Genomic DNA, 21841 nt, shown 5'->3' with positions numbered 1-21841 from the left:
AACTGAGCTGAGAGTTCAACAGAAGGCTGTTCTGTTATCCCACTGCCTTTGAGGGAGATCTACCTCATCCAGCCAAGATGATTTGCTACCTGTCATGTCCAGAACACAGTTTATACAGATTGAGTTAAACAAGACTGAATGAATAATTATAAAAAAACTAGGGCAAACACTCAGTCCTTTCCTGTCATAATGCAGCGTACAGTACACAAAATAAGGAATTCCCCCCAGTTCACGCTATAATGAGATACAGTTTGGGTGGCAAACACCACTCAAAAGGTAGATAAAGGCCGCCTTCTTAGACTGTAATTTTTTTATTTCCACTTGACAAGCATACTTTTTCATATTCCGTTTTTCAGTAAAGAGTTAAGGACAGCAAATGCTTAAATCACAGTAAGACACCATAAAAAGCTTTGTAATTCAGTTTAAACTTCCAGAGTGCAGAGCAAATGAAGGGGACAGAAGCAATGGAAAGTATAAAAACTCTACTCCTTCCTCCTAGATATTTACAATGGCTATAGCAAAGAACAGAATAGATTATTTCGCAATCGGACAAAAGCAAGATTAGTAAATATTATTTTTGTTCATTTGCACTAGATTATACCCACTTTGTACAAGAGTATGCTGCAATATGCTTGAAGAAAAAATAAACAGAAAATGTCTTTAAACTCTGAAAATATTTCTCTATCATGAAATTATCTTTCAAAATACAATGGTTTCATTTTTAAAAAATGGGAAGTGCTTTTGATGGCATGGCTATAAAACATGTCTAGGTATTTTGCTTTTTGTAATAATCAAACAAAAATTTATTAAAAAAAAAATCACTTCAAAGATAACAGAGCAAGAAAGAAAAGAAAAACAATGTCCCTGAAATGTTACCCAGTAACAATTACCACTACAAGTGCAGAATGGTTTATTTCAACTTACCTCTCCTCCATTAACATACTCCATCACAAAACACAAACGATCCTTCGTCTGGAAGGAATACTTCAAGGACTTGCAAAGAAAAGAGCAAAACCAAATCAATCATTATGTATCAACCTGATTTCTTGCAGTTAACCAGCAACAAACTTAATTTTATCCTTTTAAACAAGCAATTCTGACCTCCTGAAAGTTCTCATCAGCCTTTTAATTACTCTAACTGAAGTTGGAGGAAAAATAACTCAACAATCTCCACATCTTGCTCATCTCTGCAAAGTGTTCATTAATAAGAAAATAGCATGTTTATTGTAACAAAGCAGTAAATTAGTATTAAAATACGTAACTCTGTGCTGCATTTCTGCCTTATTCCCATATGTACCAGATATCCCCACTCATTATTTTAATATTTTACAATGTCTACATCCTCAATGTGCATGCACAGAGATTACCGCACCACCACCTTTGTTTCTCTCCAGGAAAATCTTAAAAGTGATCTTTACCTCTGGCCTGCTTTCACTTGCAAGGACTCTCTATTTTAAAGCACTATGCAATGCTTAAAGCAGTAAGTGGCAAATTAATCTATTTACTGATCTATAGTTTTTAAATTATAGTAGATGCTATTATCTTAATCAAAATTTTTGATGTATCACGGTTTATCTGACTCTGCTGGGAAAAAAATGATATCAATGAAAACCTAACTGATGCAAATTTTGCTTCAAGAGATGAAATGCAGTAGAGCTACTTAAAATCATAAGGAGACACGTCTTAAATACTGTATGTTTTTAAGTATTTTTAAATAAAATCAGAAAGATATAAAAATGTAGCTGGAGTGACATTGTTACATGACCTGATTAAAATTATGCATATTCTTGCTTACCTTTATACTATAATACTTCAGAAACTATTCTTGACTGAATTTCTAAGAATATTTTTGCTAAACAACGTCAATGCATTATGTGTTCCATGCTTTCTAAAGAGTTCATTTACAACTTTATTTATCACGAACAGTTTATCACATTACACCTTGATTTTTTAATACAGAAAAATATCATTTTTCTTTCTACAAAAGGAAGACTTTTTTAAATAAAATTACTAAACATAATTTGTCATTAATCTCAAAATTCTTATCTTCTTTTCAATATTTTGCTTCCTATAAAATAATAACCTTATAAAGACAGAGATATTGAAGTAGTAGTGTATGTTTTGTATCTCCATACATTCCTGATGCTGAACTAATAGTTATTTTTCGTTATTCAATTCTTACTAGTTTTAAATTTTACTTCCAAAAAACTGCCTTGATAACTATATGAAATTCGTAACTTACTGAAAAACAGTGCTTATACACAAAAAAGTCACAAAAAATGCATAAAAATTATGTTCCACAATCAAACAGATTTGTTTTCAGTACATTTAAGCTTTGCAAAATAACTGGATACTTTATTTCCAAAAGATACTCTTAAATACATATTCTAATAAAAAGCATCATGAACACAGGATATCTATTGCTTGTTTACAGATCATGATGAGAAAGACTTCAACATTTGTTTTCTGAAATGTGGTCCTAATGGTTTAGCCATCATACTGAAAATGACCTGTTGCAGTGTATTTCAAATTCATTCCTAATACTTACTGTTAAAAAAGGGTGTCTGGTGTTTTTCAATACTCTGCTTTCTGTAAGAGTGTGAGCCACTTCATCCTAAGCAATAAACAGTACAAGAAATAGGTCTGAATTAAGATATAAAATTGTAATTAGTTATGATGATGATGATAAGACTATCATTAGTTATAAGATTTGACACTTCAAAAAAAAGAGCAAGGAACACTGTAGATTTGTAAAATGAATGAACTTGTTCACTTGATAAAAATATGAAAGGAACAAAAAGCTCAAGCATTCATATGGTTTGAAGAAGAGGTTTTAAAGTAATTAAAGTATTTGGCAAATATAATTTAACATATTGCATTTAATTTTCTTTAAGAAAAACTCTTTATTATACTAAACACAGAGCAGGAAGAAATAATTACAAAACTGAGAGTTTAAAAATATAATCATCAGAACCTTGCAGTTCTGATACAAAGCATCTAAATAATATACATACAGTGAGCGAATCAATTTGCAAGAAATGGACAAAGACAGTAACTGACAGGCAACCACATAACATAGCCTAACATAGCCTAATACTAAGCAACGTCAGAGGCTTTTTTTTTTTTGTTGTTTCTGAAACAATTTAGCCGAAAGAGTGGCGACACAAAAATTACCCCTCAACTTTCTGCCTTCTCCTAACCAGAAGGCCAGCAGAGCAGTGCTTCTCAAACAGGAGCGATCCTCCCTCTTGGGGATGCAGACCTTATCCAGGCCACTTGGGGAATGTCGGCAGAATCGAATCCCCTTTCCCATTTTCAAATGAATTTTGGAAGCGGGGCAATTTGGCAGAGGACAGCCACCCGTGGCTGAGCTGGCATGACGGGGACCACAGCGAGTCAAAGGGAAGGAAACTCATTCGGTCCCTCTCAGACCACGTGTCCCTGCAGGGGTCTCCTGGCAGCTGCCTTCTCCCTCGAGAGCTGGGGTGCAGGGCACCCTGTCACCGTCCCCGCGGCCACTGCTAACCAACATACTGACGTTACACTGTGTGACTCAGATAGCAACATTAATCCTATATAAGAAAATGTATTTAGTCAGAATATACTTCAATATTGGTATAAACAATATCAATATAACATTACTGAACTGCACATGCCTATTAGACCGTGCTGTGAAGATAAGGTATTATTAAACTACAAAGCAAACACAGATATCATGAGTTTTAAATTACACTTTAAAAATTGTCAAAATAGAAAGTTAAAAAATAACAACAGAATTAGTATTAATAAATTATGACGCCGCTTAGCTGCAGCAGTGCAGCGCTGAGTGTATACTACAAGCACATACTGGAAGAAAAACAAAGAACAGTTCAATGAGAAATGTCTCGACTTTCCAGCATATTTTTAGAAGTTTTGCACATAAAAAATGGTAATATGAAGTAACTTTCTAAGCTGCATCCTAAGCTTTGTGGATGTCTCTCACCTTGGAGGAAAAAGACAAAACAAAACAAAAAGAGTGTAAATTTACTGTATTTAATTCACTGTATGAACAAATGAAAAAGAGTTTTCTCTCTCTGTCCCTTCAGTACACAGCTATTTTCCTGAAAGTTTTTTTAACAGTCCAGATGAACCATTCTCAATGGGGCGGAAGGAACTGGCGAAAGGGACTGCTGAGGAGGTGCTGCAATCGGACACGGGGCCCTGCAGCATCCAGAGGGCGGCAGTGGGGGCTGGAACAGGCGTAGTGAGCACAGCCAGGGAAGCCACCTCCTTCGGGGAGCCACCTCCTCTGCACTACTGTTATTTCTCATCTTGGGCCCCCGCCACAGAGGAAGCTGCTCATCTCTGCAGCAGCTGGCAGCCTCCGCACCCTTAGTCTGCACCTTGCAGCTCCCCTGCTAGGCATCCTTTTCCAGCACATATTCTGGATGGGATGCTCAAACTGGAAGGAAAAGGAGAAAGGCAGGAGACAGCATCAGAAAAAAGTCTGAGCGTTATGGGACCAGAAAAGCCTGATAACAGCCTTTCTAGCCTGATAAAAATAAATCTTAACACAATGTGAAATTTAACTAGCTTTTTTATTCTTAGATTTTTTCTACTCCATTAACTTCATAAAACTTCTCAACACTTCTCCAAAGCTTAAATATCTGTTTTTGTTCTCATCTCAAGAAATCTCAGGTACCATTGGCATTTTCTACCAGTCAAATGATAATTCATTTCTGTATTGCTATTGAAAAGAGAGGGAATCCAAAATCCCAAATTATTAGGAACAGGGAGGCAAGAGGAAGCCCTGTGTTAAAGTTGATTTTTTTTTTTTTTTTTATTCTGAAAACTGGACCTGCTAAGTCTTCACCCAACAAAATGACTGTAAGGCCATCAGGCTTCAACAAGAAGAGTCACAATAAATTACAAATATTTCTTTTAATTAAGGAGTTACTGAAGAGACTGAAGAGATCAGTGACTGCAGAGACTGTTTCACTGTAGAGACTTTTTACACTGTGATAATTAATTTTAATTCTTATTTAACTTTACTTCTACTTTTAAAATGTGATACAACCTTCAGTACCACTAAAGCACAAGTTAAAGATCAATTACACTTTCTCACTTGTTTTACTGTAGAGCACTTCAAAAATTTTCTGCTTTGTATCAGTTTTCAAAAATAAACAAAACACTGCTCTGCTACTGACTTTATTCCTGTCAATGAAGACAAAAATGAGACAATATTGACTGGTTTTGGAAATTTCATTTTTTAGCAGTTATCTTCAGCCTATGCAAACTGCTGTTATCCTCATCACTAAAATAAGAGATCCTATCATTTCTCCATATGAGTCATGAAGTTTAGATTAGAACTAAGTAGAAAAAGCAACACTTAAATTCACATACAGGATTTAGATCCATTAACCAGGACTGCAGTTAAAATCTAATCATTTTCACAGATAGGCACATTCACAGCATTTTCACATTTAGGCATTTTCACAAACAGGCTTTTGTTTATAACCTCCATGGATGATAGGGCACAAAAAGCTGGCAATGGCCCGTTTTTCTGGCATTGTCGCAAAGTTTGTAATATTGGCAGTAGTTTCCTGACAAGTGAAATTTTAGTCTCTTATGAAAATTTAGGATCAACAGATTTAGTCTGAACTGGACAGATGCTATATAACCTTCTATATACAGTTGCCAGTGTACCACTTTCCTGCCTCGTATTGTACTTAATATTACAGATAGGACTTTCTCTAGTGAGTATTGTATAACATAAGCTGAGTTGGGACTGCAGATCTAGTCTATCTTTGATATGATTGCTAACATTGTTCTTCAGAGTTAAATATTAGTTACAAATCCCCATGGCACACAATTGCACACTGACTGGGCAAGCCAGCTGGTTCAGGATGAAGTTAACTTTTGTTTTTGCTTTTGGGAGGAGCAGAAAACTGGTATTTGGTGGCTGCAAGGCAAAAATATGATCACTTCATTTGTGAAGACCCACGTAAAGTCTATTTTTCATTCCTTCATCAATTTTTTATCAATATACAACCATGTTATGGAACACTTGAAAGAACTCCCTTCAAAAATGAAATGCAGGTCTAAGGAAGTCAAATTTAGAAGACTGAGATGCTCCAAATTTCATCATAGGATGAAAAATGTGTTTACTCAGACACTCAGTCTTCTTGTTAGTTGAAAGAAACACAAACAGGCAGAAAAATAGACCTTGGTCTGCTTCAGTGAGTGTCAGGCTGTGTCCAATACATAACTGAACTATTTGCTGTTTTCAGGTAGACAGATCAACAAACAGTTGCGTCCCTATCTCATCAAAATTCCTCTGGCTTTCTAAATAAGTTTATTCAACAGCAATTTTTGCTAAACAGAGAAAGACAAAGTTAGTCAGCTAAGGAACAGTTTCAATGTTTTTTAAAATGTAGTGACACTGTGGTAGTCATCAATGTAAAAAACAATTAAAACATGACTTTTTTGGTTTAGTGATACAAAGAAATGGGCTGAAATCCTCATAACAGGGTTCAGAAGGACTTGAAAGGTACAAAAGAGCAGAGGCAGAATGTAAAGATCCCCTAAAGAAACCTCAAATGTCATGGGTGAGCAGAGCTCTGGGGAAAGACAGACAGATTTTGGAGAAAGAGCTGAATCATGCAGCACCATACGGCAACCTCAAGAGACTGCAGTAATTTGGAAAGTCTTTCATGAAGGGCCAGTGAGACGCTCACTCCTGTTCAGACTCCAGAGAACACAGAAGAGGCAATATCCTAGCTTCTTCCTGTTTCTCCAGATTGTCAAGAAGAAAAGGGCCCTGTCTGCTGTGGTTAGTCCAAACCACACTCATGCTGACTGGCCTGCCAGCACATGTGTGCTGCCTGCTAAGGGCAAGCAGAACTCAAGACCAACCTTTTCTCCACTGAAGACATGTGTTTAGATCTCTCCATTCCAAATGAGCTGATTTTCACAAAGCTCAAAGGAATGTCATTATCTTTGAGCTTACTATTCCTCCATCAAATTTAACTGAAATTGGTCAAAAGATTCAAAAGTTAATAGAAGGTCAGTGACAAAAAGATAAACACAGAGATAGACTGCACAATTCCTTTATTGGAAAAACATGAAGGATAATTTAAAATAAAATACAAATAACCCATGACAGTTGCTATCCACATTTAGTTTTCAGGAATACTGGTATTGTTAGCCCCAATTCATAAATCTTAAGCCAGACCAAATCCCTCAAAAATCTCCTTTTGCTTGCTTTAAACTTGGACTACACCACCTTCTCTCACAGCAAGCTCTCTCAGTACTTTAGCACACTCCAGATTTTAAGCCAGTGGAAGAAGGCACGCAAAATGTGTACACGTAAAGAAAGCTTCATACTCTTGTTTTCTGAAGATACACGTTTCTATAGAAATTCAGTTACCATCAAAAATTAAACATATCTCATGTATCAGAGATTCACTGATAATTCTGACACAATACTTTAACTATATCCTTCCTTACCTTTGCAATAATTACTTCTTTTTTCAAAATCTTCATTGCGTAGTATTTCCCACTAGCCTTCTCTCGGACCAGAATAACTTTGCCAAACGTGCCTTTGCCCAGTAGCTTTAAATAGTCAAAATCATTCATTGTCTATATGGAGAAAAGAATAAGGATTAGCAAGACTTAACGCTATACAGTTCCAGTATGCACACGAATTTGTCTGCATATGACCAAATGGTATTATCAATATAAACGTAAGAACAGCTTACACAAATAGGTAAATTTGCCTAAGTTGCCCTTGCCTATGGCAATTGATAACTTAAATAGCTATGAAGTTCACAATAGTGAACTGTATCCTTGAACCACAAGCATATATTGTTCAATACTATTATTATAGATCTCTGAATTACTGTATAGTTTACTATACAGACAAGCTTATTTTTATAAAGCACATACCAAATAAATTTTTACCCTATACGAGTATTTCATGACCTCTCCACTTCCAAGAGAGTCTGTCAACTCCCGTACTATTAGGGACATTAATAGGTTTTCTTATTTTGCCACATTTTTAACACCAGCCACTGCACTGATGGCTTTTTTGATTCATACATGATCCTCACCAGATTACTGTACCAGTAAGACCCTACAATAATCTGTTATTTTGCATTAGAAGATAACTTTAAAAAGTTGAGTACAGATGACCGTTACATGGTTTTTACATCAATCAGTCTGGCTCCAAAAAGGAGAAAGTGGCATGTTTTAGTCTTCCATGTAACTCAATTATAAAGACCGTTCAAATATCTACTGTTGCTCTAGCTTTGCAGGGTAAACACACCACTGACATACGCATCCAAGAGCTGGTTTCACAGCTGAGCCACTTTGAGTCAAGCAGGCTGATCAGCTCATGCGGAGTGCCGTACACAGAAAGGATATGACCAGGTCATTTCAGATCCAAAGGCAGTTTAGCCACTTTCATGAGCACAAAGCTGGAGTCAATAATCAGCTTAGTTAGTTCTGCAGGTTCATTTCACAGCTAACTCAGGAGTATCAAACACTACAGCCTATGCATTAGATGCAAAGATTGAGGTAGCAAAACCTGAACCTGTACAATGCACTGAGAAGCATAAAACAGCAGCAGCAGGGTAGCTCTTCACAGGTCACCTTGGATTGACAGCAGGGTTTATTTTGCCAGCTCAGAGCCACCAGCTCACTTCCACGGCGTGTTTCCACAGCACATCTTTCAGCACTTTTACTAGCTGGGGTGCCAGTAACAGGCACCCAGAACCTCGACCTTTAAGGAGTGCCATGCAAAGAGATCGGAGCGGCTGAGTTCTTCAGGCCTTAAACTGCTTAACTCTCTACACTGTCTTAATTTCTCTTCAGATAAAAGTTACAAATATACTGGCAGAAATGTGAGCAGCAACTGCACACAGGAAAACAAACACCAACTTAAAACTCATACAGAACATTCCACTTCAGAAGCTCTCTCTCTTTTGATAGTGAAGAATTTGTGTAGTAAGGGCTTTAAAAAACCATGTATTTCAGGAAATCTACAGAGATTTTACTCAGAAAAAAGCATTTATAAGCCCTAAAAGACAATACTATCCCCTAAACACAGTGTTGCTCTTGGAGAAGTGAGTATTTCTCGTTCTTACTTTGCTTTAGCAGAAAAGTACTCTCAGTGGAGTTATTCTAGTTCCAACGTGCTTTCTTACTGAGCTTTGTTTGTTCATGTTTCATGTACACTAGACGCATCTGTATTGCCCTCTAGGTAAAAAAGTGAAAATTTTACCTGTACAGATATTAAAAACGTGATGTATGCAATATGAATACAGTTGGCCGATTTTTAACAGCTCAATATATCTTAAATAGTAATTTACATAGATAGGAGGCAGCAAAATAAAAGGAGAAGAGGACTTGGCTAATACCCCTAAAATAACTTTGTTGGAAGTAAGGCATATTTGGCTGAAAGCCAAACAAACCTGGGCCCTAGACTTGCACCTTTTAATGCTTATGTCAGTATCTTTGTACATTCTATAAGCCTTACTGCTGACTAAATAATCATCTCCTTCTCCAAGCAAAGGAAATTCATGTTCTGCTCAGTGTTCCAGAAGCTGCACAAGAGCATTTCAGGTGATTTTTAAAAGAAAAGCCTGTCTCTCAGAAATGAGTAATTAAAGGTCTTGCTTCAGAGAGACCTGGTCAGGCTGGAGAGCTGGGCGGAGAGCCAGCTCATGAGGTTCAACAAGGGCAAGTGCAGGGTCCTGCACCTAGGGAAAAATAACCCTAGGCACCAGTACAAGCTGGCGGCTGACCTGCTGGAGAGCAGCTCTGAGGAGAAGGACCTGGGAGTGCTGGTGGATGACAAATTGACCATGAGCCAGCAATGTGCCCTTGTGGCCAAGAAGGCCAATGGTATCCTGGGCTGCATTGGGAAGAGTGTTGCCAGCAGGTGGAGGGAGGTGATCCTGCCCCTCTACTCAGCCCTGGGGAGGCCTCATCTCGAGTACTGTGTCCAGATCTGGGGGCCCAGTACAAGAGAGACATGGAGCTACTGGAGACAGTGTAGGGCTGCGAGGATGATCAGAGGGCTGGAGCATCTGCCCTACGAGGAACGGCTGCGAGAGCTGGGCCTCTTCAGCCTGGGGAAGAGAAGCCTGAGGGGGGATCTTATCAATGTGTACAAGTATCTGAAGGGAGGGTGTCAAGGGGACAGGGACAAACTCTTTTCAGTTGACCCGTGTGACAGGACAAGAGGCAGTGGGCAGAAACTGAAGCACAGGAAGTTCCGCCTGACCGTGAGGGGGAATTTCTTCCCCGTGAGAGTGATGGAGCACTGGCACAGGTTGCCCAGAGAGGTTGTGGAGTCTCCTTCTCTGGAGATATTCAAAACCTGCCTGGATGCAACCCTGTCTAACATGCTCTAGGTGACCCTGCTTGAGCAGGGAGGTTGGACTAGATGATCTCCAGAGGTCCCTTCCAACCTTACCCATTCTGTGACTCTGTGTGAAAGGCACAATTGCACATTTATACAATTTTGGAAGTGAATGTACAAAACATATACCTTGAATATTCAGTCTCTAACCTCCACAGTTTCCAGTGATGGAAACAGAAGCTGGATTCGAATTTGAAAAAAGACTTAATTATGATTCAGTCATGGTCACTGCCACCACAGATTATTATACTACAATCCCTTTCCTAAGTTTAGCAAACATGCCTTAAGTGTGGCATGATCCTGATTCTACTTGATTTTTTTCTCTGCTGTTCTGTAAAGTAGGAGCCTACTCTGGAAACTCTCACTCTCAGACTCTGGGCCTTTTTTTCTGGCTCTATCTGTACGCTCATTGATTCCTCGTACAATATTGACCAGTAGTATAAATTATTCTCCTCTTCCTTCTCAGGGAATAGTGCACCTCAAAACATTTATAAATAGTAATTATACTGTAATAATAGTAATTATACACCCTCTGAGTCTCAGTTTGCTGTATTAGACATCGTTAATCCTGTTGTATGAAGGCAAGAGAATTTGCCTTTTCTTTCATCTTCCTAGCCTGCACAAGTTGCAGTCTGATGCAGCGCTTTTGAACACTGTCCTTTAAGATTAACTTTTATTCCTGTTTTCTACAAAGGGATTAGTATTTTCTTCATCCCTAATACAAATTCCTCTAATAGTACCTATATATATATCACACATTCCAGTAGTACAGACCTACTGAACACATCTTTAGGTGGGCAATCATAAATAATGCAGTAAAATATATTCACTATTGTGAGAGAATAAATGATAAAATTTACTTCTGAAATTATTCATTCCTCTAAGTTCAAGTGCATGAGACTGTTGCTGTGAATCTAAAGTTCCTGTGTTCAGGTCCTGTTGCCAAATCACAAAAATAATTTACGTGATTGCTCACTCTTGAGTCAGTTTGAAATCTGCTCACATAAGGATTAGAATTAAAGTTCCACCAACCACATTAATGCTGCAATACCTTAGATTTTAAGTGTTCAATCTGCAGCTTAAAACCTCTTTGGCAGTAAAAAGTTTTCAACAAACTCCTTACAGTAACATCTGCATTCCTGCATTTTTTCAAAGCTTTGTTAATGAGAAAACACTTTCCACATACTAGTTTTCCAGCTAAACCATCAGGAAATGATTTTTCCCCTCCATCTAATGGATGATTGGTAGCTTCTGAGCAAATTGTCTATGGTGAATTTAATTCTTTGCTCACACTTAAGCGTATCATCACAGTTTGCACTATTTGACAGATCTGCTCTTGCTGCCAAATACATCTCACATCAGGAAGAACAAAACTGCACTTATCCCAGTAAAAAAATATGGGTGATAGGGCTGTTAGTGGCTCAATATATTTCTAGCTGAAGCAAATCCGCAACAGTGAGTGGAAGTTAAATGATCAATTTTTCCAAAACTAGTATAATATAATAGGGCTGCACGGAATTACAATACCAGGTGAGTACAAATGTAGTTCTATTATTAGTACATATACAGGTTTATTATTAATAGAAGAAGCTCATAGCTTACTCAGCATAAATTACTAGTGATTACCAAATAAAGAGTTACGAAGGCTTTTCCTGCCACAATGAAACTGCTGTAATAGTGAACTCTAGGAGTTTATATGGACAAATTTTAGAACTGGAGATAAGCACTGCTCAAGCTCAGGAAAAGTATGTCATTCTTATTCTAACTATCTTTTTAATATTTAGTCAAAGCCTCCAATCATTACTTTTCTAGAAATATTTCATAGTTTTGTTTATTCCAAATACTAATTCAGCTATTCCTTACAAATGTTTACTATCACACTGGTATCCTTTCAACACATTAACTCTTTACTTATCCGGGTTTTAAGTATTTCTTCTTTTTTTATCTTTCTCTAATCAAATTTCTGCAGACTGTCAAGATAATTTTGAGCTATCTTTCTTCTCTGGGCAGGAAGAAAAAGGAAAACATACATGACTTATCATGATCTCTATAAACAATGAAGGAGTAATTAATGTAAGAATGGCAAGACAGACAATAATAATGTTACATAGATTTTGCTTGTGAAGCAGAGTATACGAACGTTTTTAAGTCAAAAGTTCCTAATCTTTTAATATGACCTTTTAAATTAACATATACTGACTTGTTACCAAAACTATTTTATCTTTGATCTTGTCCATAAAATTGTTTTTCTTACCTCTAAAAATAACCTGTTAAATAAATACCTGACATTTTCCCAAGTTAGTAGTACATTCAGTAAGTGATGGAAGCCTGGTAGAACGTCAGTTTCTTGTGCGGGGCGGGGGGGGGGGGGGGGGGGGGGGACACTGGCTGTATTAGAAAACACTAAAACTGCTCCCCATCAGAGAGAGGAAGGGGGTGCAAGTGAAATGGCAGAAATAATCAGCTGTAGTTTCTTCATAAATTCAGAGAAAATGGCACTTGCAATCAATCCAAAGCTGGTCATTTTCAAAACAGAAGTATATGACAGAATGTTCACTACAAGATCAGAAATAACTATCTAATCAGAATATTGCTCAAGATTGAATTTACAGGAGTCTATCAGAAAATACAGTGATAAGTAAAGGATATCATATGCATGTTTTTTTTTTTAAAAAAAAAAAATCTGTACAGAATGGAATGTGAATAATAAATTCATGTAAATTTCCTCAAGGAGGAGTATTTTCAAGGACTTTTTTTCCACCCATATTCATCACTTCCAAAATTAACATTCCAAAATTAAAATACATAAACAAGTCCATTGCACATGCACACATATACACAAACATTGACTCAAGAAATTTCTGGGGTTTTTTGTTATGCCCCTGTCCATGCAACCACAACCTTTCTTACATTGGAAATCTACTGTTGATTGGTTATAACACCCAAAAGTTGCACAAAAAAATTCACTTCCGTCAAGTCTGAAAAACATTCAAGGTCACACATGCTAGTTTGAGAAATCCTAAAATTTACTCTTTTGAAGAACATATTCAGATTATTCATCTCTTTATTGTGGTTAACTGGCATGCCATAATATGCAAAGTTGTGATCAAAACATGGTGACTACCACTAGTCATACATCCTCAACTGCAGGTAAGACTTCTCAAATGTCGCAGCAGGTACTGGTAAGTGAGGTCATCAGCTTTAACAGTTCCCTGATAACAAAGCAAAAACACACAAAGAAACTTTCCTGCTATTCTTTGTGCTAAAGCACAGAAAATTGACAAAAGCACATGAAAAATATGAAACACATCTGAAACACAATTCAGACAGATAAGCAATTGGACAGAATCTTCCTAACTTCATTCATAAAGCTACCTCGCTACCCAGCAGAGACTAGCTAACAGCTTTATTGCTAAAGAATACCGAATTTGTGACCCTAGCATTTTATTATGCTAACAATCAGCAATTTGTGTGACCATAAGCAGCCTAGGAGGAGTAGATTTTTCCCACACAGTTTTCCTTGACTTTTCCTCGAGAGACTGAATTTAGGAAGAGACCAGCAGAGCCTGAACAAACCCAGCTCAGAAAAGCAGTCCACTGCCTGTACAGGAGGAGGACCTTGGCTCGGCTGACCACAGTCACGGCTATGGTGTTAAGGGCAACAAGCTAGTCCCAGTGAAAGACTCATTCATCCAAAATATGCTTACGTAAGAGTCACCAAAGCAATCATGAATCGAGCTGCAAGCTAGGTGAAGACATATTAAAACAGAGACATAAAAAAGGAAGGTAATAGTTTTGCAAGATTTTAAGCAGTGGCCTAACAGCAAGTTATGGTAATAGCACTAGTTCTAAGAATAAAGTGTCCCGATGCTCTCGTTCTTTAGAAGCTTAGCAGAAAGCTTAGAGATGATATGCAATGCAGGGTTACTCAATATGCCTGCTAAAGAACGTAAGACCTTGGAAGATAAAAACACATACATCATAGCTGAAGTTTTACCAAAAACTGGTGGAAAAACTGAAAAATTTCCTAAACATTTGGGATGTAGGTGAGCAAGTCTGGACACTTCCCTAAGTTTGCATTCTTTCCCCTTGATCATTCTTCCGCCTGTTTTATTCCTATAGAACTCTGAGGAATAGAAATTTTTTCTCATTACATTGTTTTCTGTTTTCCTCTGAAAATCTGTTCTTTATTCATTTTACACCCTGAAAATAAATCTGTAGACAAAGAAAAAGCTGTGAGGTTACAAGAAACTGCATTAACTGAATAACAATATTTTGTTCAGCCTACTTAAAACCTACTTATTCAGTAAAACCTACTTATTCCAGCTATGGGTGTTTTGTTCAAAAGAATACACTCTACAACAGGTACCAAGGAATTCATGTAAAAAAAATCTCCATATGCACAATGATTACACCCCAGGAAGTTTGCAATTGATTTCAACAGCGAGAAACTCTAGTCATAATGAACAATATAGCAAGGAACAAAAGCAGTTCACTAGCAATCTCCATTCCTCAAAATTTTAGTGAAACTATTACTGTAAAACTTAAATTACACACTGATACCATTTTTCAAAAAATTCTGTGCAAAAAAAGTCTTTTGTTTTCCAAACTAATCTGATGAGGGATATTGCTGTCATGTCTGTTCAAATTAAGTTCCATATTCTAAGAGTGTTCTCTTTACAAACCTTTTACCATTTTACCATTTTTAAGAGAAGAACAGTCCCACTTCCCTCTCTTGTTTTTTAATCTGATTATGCTCTTTGACTCATATACATACCATCTGGTGCATGCACAAGCAAAATTCACTGGGCTTAGATGTAAGATCAGGTGACAAAACAAACATGTAGGACACTGTGTGCAAAAAACCCCTGAAATTAAAATAAACCCAATATATACAAAAAAAAAGGGAGAGAAAAATGCATTAAATAATTATAATTGAAATGGTTCTGATTATCAACCATAAAAACTTTCATAAAAATTAGGCTTCTGAGAATGGTTCTTTAACCAGAAAATACAATTGGCAAAAATATTTTCCCCATTTTCTGTTAATACAGAGGAAATGACAACTCTGCTATAATATGGTTATCTTCTCAGAATCTCTTTCTGAAATCTTCCAAAGCTGCAGAAATTTGCAATGGGATTTTGAGTTTTTGCAAAATAGTAGCCTAATATCATCAGTGTGCTTTTATGGACTATAGAAACTTCATTCTAATATACCATTAGGTGTTGAATACCACCATTTCTCACTTCAGGTTTGTTTTGTAGCTCGTTTTTGGCTTCATGCCAAAGTCATTCAACATTCTGCAGCACTGCACATGCACTGTCCCAGCATCTTACTTCAGCATTTCTTAAAGTGTAAGTTGTAAGAGAGAAACAAAATTGATCCTCCTCCTCCCCCTCTTCCCACAACTCCTTTTGTTGTAGAGGAAAATACACTGCAGTGTGAACAAGGAGAGCCTACATTTCAGATAAACTACTTATATTAGATAGCATTAATTCTGGAACCTTGAAAATGCTTGTTGTTATGCAGTGGTTCTGTACTCAGCTAAGAGGATATACACGCTTGGAATAATGCTCAGATCTTTAATAGAATACACCAAATCCCCTCTACACAATCACACTGCCTCTCGTAAATACTGTCACATATTGAACACAACCTCCGTCTTGCTGTCACTTATCGTATTTTACCCTGAAGCACAATCACTAAACATCTATACTGCAAGGCTAAAAGTTCAATGTCAACCGCTGCAACCTGGCAATGTATGATGAGGGCATTGTTACAGCTGCATATAATTATTTTTACTTTTTCTGTAGGAAAAAAGCTAGACAATTACATGTCATGAAACTACGCGAAACAACTATGTTAAATTGCAAACAAGTTCTCAAAAGTTAGGACATGATAGAACTAAGATTTCTTATGAAAACTGTGTTATGTTCATAAGGACAGAGTTTTCAGCCACTAATTCTTCTATGTTTCTTGCTTCCCATAGTATAAAGAAAAAAGAAAGAAACTATGAATAAAGGCAGATGATGTTAATGATGTTTTTCTTATGCAACTTCAGTGTGTTTCTTGAGTCTTGCCAATCTTGTATAGTAAATGAGGGATATCCATTTGAATCCCTCTTTATTCTTCAAAAGTAGTCTGTACTTACATGAACACAAGACAAAATGGAAACACAAATTAACAAGCAAATTTTTGTGTGGCATTGAATCAGTAAAGAGTAGTCTAAGTGGTGTGTTTATCCTGTTGACTTTGCGGATACAACTGTAAGTATGTTATAGCCAACAACGTACATATACACGGATGTAGCAAATCCGTGAAAGATTGCAAAGAGATAAAACATATTCTTTCTTACTTCACTAAAAACTAAAGCAATTATTTTCCCAGACAGCAAAAACCAAGGTCATTAAAAGCCAAATCCTCATAGCATTTCTCATGCAAATCATCTAACTTGTAGTGGGGATTATTTACATGAGAAAAGGGGCAAATCTTCTTGCCTTAAGAAAATAGTTTATTACCTCAGTTTGCAAGGAGTAAACAAACAAAAAGGAAAAGATGAAAATAATATCATGACTTCTGAACAATAAGCACAATGTTAACATGTGCCTGAAAGATTGAACTTTGTGTTCGAAAAGTGCTGTTATCAGATAGCACAATAAATAAAAATAGCGTGGTTCAGCTTTATTGAAATAAAAAGATGTACTTTTATGCTTGTAATACACTGACACTTACGTAGAAACACTTTCCTTGCACACTGTTCTAGCCATCTAGACCACTCTATGCAAGTTATTTACATATTAGTATTGTCAGTCATTTTGAAATATCATTACCTTTCTTTTATGATGGGTTGTTGAAGCATCCATCTCCTCTTCTCCTATATTGTCTATCTGTGAAGTTGGACTACAGTTCATCCTCTCCTCTTCTTGCCTCTGAAGTCTGTCTGCTACAGCCTGGATTGCTTCTGTCCATTCTTCCCTACCATGAACAAGCCAACATTCCTATCAGAAACTCACAAAATACATCCAAATAAATTGTTTCTAATGTTTCTCACATAATACATTTTTTCAACGTGAAAGTCTCATGCTACACAGTAGAAGACTCATAGAAGAAATCAAAGCAATTATTTTATAAGTTCTGCATTGTGTAAAAGATGAATTTGATTTAAATCAGCATCAAAGAGAATTCCTGCACAATTTATGAAATCAAACTCTTTTAATTCTTATAATAAATACTATAATAGTACTTATGTATAGTATCATAGTGAAAACCCGAAAACTCTTGCTAGTGTTGTAATACAGCTCAGAGCATACTATGTAATCTCCTATCTGATAACAATCTGCTTTTTTAAGAGTTTTTGTGCATCTAGCCTTATCCTGAGGCATTTCACAGAAATTAAATGAGATTTATGCAAACAAACTGTATATTCAGCTCTTTCTCTCCTCCTGTTAAAACTAAACTTGTTGACTGATTTCAAATTTTCCAGTGAAACCAAGGCCTCAAAGATACTAAATTCCTACAAGTGCCATAAAAATCTGTGGCTGTACGGAAGGGACAGGCCTAAATGAGGGTTTCCAAGGAGGGAAAAGCAGGGGCAGCTCAGCCCATGGTTATTCCGTCTGCTGGCAAACTGGCACACATACACTAGCTGGTGACTCGGTACACTGTAGCTCCAGGAGCAGGCAGAAAAAAAAAAAAACAAAAAAAACAAAAAAAAAGAAAACCTAAATATACTAATAAAAGAGACAATACACAAAGGAAAGTCATAGTTATTTACTGATATAAATAATGTATCAATAAAGCCAAACATAGTATTAATCTCAACAGGTCAGATGCCCAAGGCAGCAAGACTCAATACATCTAACCAGAGATGCAATATAGAATATTCTAACAAGGCAAATCATGTTGTATCTCCTATATGCTGTTGGTGCATCAAAAAAGTTAATTTATAAAGACCCTGTGAATATTTACTGAAACAAGAAAAGCTAATAAGTAAACATAAATAAATTATTACAAACATACTGCTTTCTGTGCCAAAAAGGAGCACACTGGGAGGAATAAAAGGAAAATCTAAGACAGCAAGACTTGAAAAGACTTCAATAAGCAGGCTTCTATTGTTCCAACTTTAACACTTCAGAGACATACCATGACATAGTTTTGGCTTATTTAAAACACACTCATCCCACCTACTTGTAGGCAGTTCTTGCACTAGAAATGAAGTGGGATAATATTTTACAGAAGCAGACATACAAATTCTTTAAATAAATAACTGTTCAGAAGTGCTCAGAATGTGACATTTCCAAATGCTGATGACAGCACAATACCAGCAGAGGTGCTGAGGCTTCTCCAGGAAGAACACGGAAAGCAAAACAAACACAAAGCTCTCTCACCGCTCCTCCGGAGTGTCCACATGGAACGTTCTCTCTATGACGGTGGTCCACTGAAGACATCTGATTATGAACGTGTTTGGCTTTGGTCGCTCTGTTTTCATTAGCTGACATTCTATGAAAAAACATGGTATTTCCTCTTTTACATATTGCAAGTTAATGGATGAAGAGCAAATAAAACTACTTAGATAAAATATATAAAGCTTATTGTATACGGATCAAGCAATCACATAGAAATACAGTATGCTAATATAACCTTGGACATGGACAAAAGGTAACAGGTAATAGGCATAAGCTGAGGAAAGCAGTCAGAGGAGTTGATTGTTCCCCATATAAAAAGAGTGCGACCTCCATTTGCAGTCTAAGTCTGTATTACGAGGGTTAAGAAGAGTATTAGATCCTGGATTGCTCTAGTGTGCCAAGGTAACACCAGTAGCCAAAGGCACAATTTTCCATCTGTACCTGGCAAAAAAGATATGACATTTTCCCTCCAAAGGCAATCATGCTGCAATTATCCAAGCCACTGTCATCTCAAGATTAGATTTATTGTAAAATATCCTATCTGTGAAAATTCAGTGACACAATCCGATTATGAAACACTGAATTACCCCCGCCAAAATGGGGCTGCCCCAAAAAATCATTCAGTTCTTCTTCATGCCTCATAGCAGAATCAGCTCTACCTACATTATTTCTCACAGATATTTTTCTCAACTCTTTCTAAACTTTTCCAGAAGCATCAATTTCAAAATCTCCCCAAGCAAATTGTTCCATCAAACTATGAGGATATTAATTATTTCCACAGTTAGAAGGTTTTTCCTACCATTTAGTGCAACCATTCTTACAATTCAAACATACTGCTTTTTGTCCAGTTGACCAATGTTACTTCCTTCTTTTTAGCAGCTATCTCATCCCTTTTAGGTATCAAAAGACTTTTATCGCTCTTCAGCCTTCTCCAGCATAAATCAGTTCACCCAATCTGTCCTCACAGGTCGTGATTTTAGACCTAGGATTCTTCCTGTTACACAACTCTGGCCATAGTATACTTCCTATTATGTTGCTCATTACTTTTTCATAAGAGTGCAATTGTGTTAATTCAGGCAACGGCTCAATGAGACAGTACTTTTTATTTCAACATGCAGCATTCGGTACTAAAAAAATTATATCTACACGATGTAGAACTCTGACCTACTATAACTCTCTACTCATGCAAATATATTTAAACGTTTTTTGTGAAGTTAAGGTTGTTCTGACAAAAGTATAATTTTTTCTCCAGCAACTAGCATAAAACTGACATGGTCATCACATCTTATGTTCTGGTAATTCAATAGGAATGCTATCACTTGTTCAAACCTGATCCTGATCAAATGTGTGCTCTGAAATGATTTATTGTGTATGTAAACCAATCAATGCTGAGCATGGCAACAGACTTCTGTTCACTTACAACCCACTGTAACTTCTTTGTAATCTGCACAGATATATAAATTATTATGCAAGGCAGACTGCTCACTGGTCAAGGAGATGACATTACATTTAGCGATCCTGCATACAACATGGAGAATCATAAGGAATCAAAAGAGAAACTAATCCAGTTCCACTGCTTTTATAAATTTAACAACTCTATTAGGTCTTGGATGAGATAACAGCTATCCTCAGCATTTAGAAGAAAGGGATATAGTGGGATGGAAACCAGAAACAAAGGTTGGAAGAGATAAACAAAGAGGACAGAAGCAGATGTTGGGAACTCAGTGAGCATGATGAAGCAGAGCTGCTTAAAATGGGTATTTTACTAGGCTTGTAGTGAAGCATAAGTATTACTCACAGGATCAAAGAAACTTTTCTTCAGGGGTATGGTTGAAGCCCAAGTTGTGACCCTGATGAAGGTGGAGCTACAGATAACAGGCTACTTTTTCCTTAATTTCCTCAGCCACAGCTCTAAAGAAGGTATAGGGCAACTTTCATAGCAGAAGAGACTAGAAACATTGTCTGTTCCAAGATCACCCAGTATTTTTCCTAACAAAACCATCTTCTCATTTTTAATCCTACCACACTTCAATCATGTGAGCTGAAATTTTCTTTGCTGGTTGTCTGCCTAAAGCTGCACTCTCCTGGAAAATACTACTTTTTGGAGACAAGACTTAAAATTTGTCACACTGAGACCTTTGTTACCTGCTCAGTATTCCTGTGAAAATGTAACACATAATGTGACCACTATATGGGGAGGGGAGGGTTGCCGTGGGGTGAAGGTTAAAACTAAAAGTAACACTTCCTAAGCCATGTAACTCTTGAAAATCCACGTGCAGTGAGTAAGTAAATCCAGAGGCTATGGCTATCTACTACTTCTGCACCCATCTGCTAAATAGAAAGCTCTTTCTCCTATATTCATAATGCCTCATGCTACTCCTCAGACAGGATGGAAAAGAAGTTGCCTGGTCGAGACATACAGGTGAGACAAAAAGCTATATGGAAAAACAGCATACCACCAGGAGAAGAGATGTCTAGAACCAAAGACCAGGGAATAAAGAGAGAAGAGTGAAAATAGAACAGGAAAAGGATGGGAATCTGTACTGAGAGAAGAAATAGGACGGATAAATGAAGACCGGGCTGGAAGGACAATGAGAAACAGTAACCAAAATGGAGAGTCTGCAAGAGGGAACTACAACCGGCCGTTAGTCAAGAGGCCACAGACTAATTATTCAGAATAGCTAGGTGAGGAGAATGAAGGTGAAAGACAACACCAGTGACGAAACATGAGAGACAGATGACTGTGCGAGGACAGCCTGAAGGGAAAGAGACACAAAGAGTCAAACTTTCAGAAAATTCTGTATCCATCACAGCACATCCCTATCCAGTGCTGCAGAGGAGCCAAAGATTTTGAATTTCACCATTCACTTGCTAACTGAAAATATATCCAAAAATGCCTACATTAAAATAACATTAATTAAAGTTTGCCAACTTAACCCTCAAAATTAAAACTGACAGAACTAAGGCTGCCTAAAGCAAATGCTATATATAACATGGTCTTTAGCTATATATAAAGTACACTCATAATAC

At 37.0% G+C, this 21841-nt stretch overlaps 1 protein-coding gene across 2 annotated transcripts in view; it reads right to left on the bottom strand.

The window, feature by feature from the left end:
• The window catches only part of AKT3 (AKT serine/threonine kinase 3), a 158605-nt gene that overhangs the window by 48646 nt on the left and 88118 nt on the right, over positions 1–21841 (bottom strand). For both annotated transcript variants that reach the window (XM_062572127.1, XM_062572128.1), the window contains exons 4-8: positions 18794–18905; positions 17237–17381; positions 7489–7620; positions 2549–2614; positions 925–993 (exon numbers count right to left, since the gene is read on the bottom strand). In XM_062572127.1, the coding sequence (XP_062428111.1) occupies positions 925–993; positions 2549–2614; positions 7489–7620; positions 17237–17381; positions 18794–18905 (524 nt within the window). The remainder of the gene's footprint in view (positions 1–924; positions 994–2548; positions 2615–7488; positions 7621–17236; positions 17382–18793; positions 18906–21841) is intronic.

This window comes from Rhea pennata, chromosome 3 (genome assembly GCF_028389875.1).
Source record: "Rhea pennata isolate bPtePen1 chromosome 3, bPtePen1.pri, whole genome shotgun sequence".
Lineage (NCBI taxonomy): Eukaryota > Metazoa > Chordata > Aves > Rheiformes > Rheidae > Rhea > Rhea pennata.
Note: the sequence above shows the minus strand (reverse complement) of the source record. Positions and strands in the feature narration are given on the sequence as shown.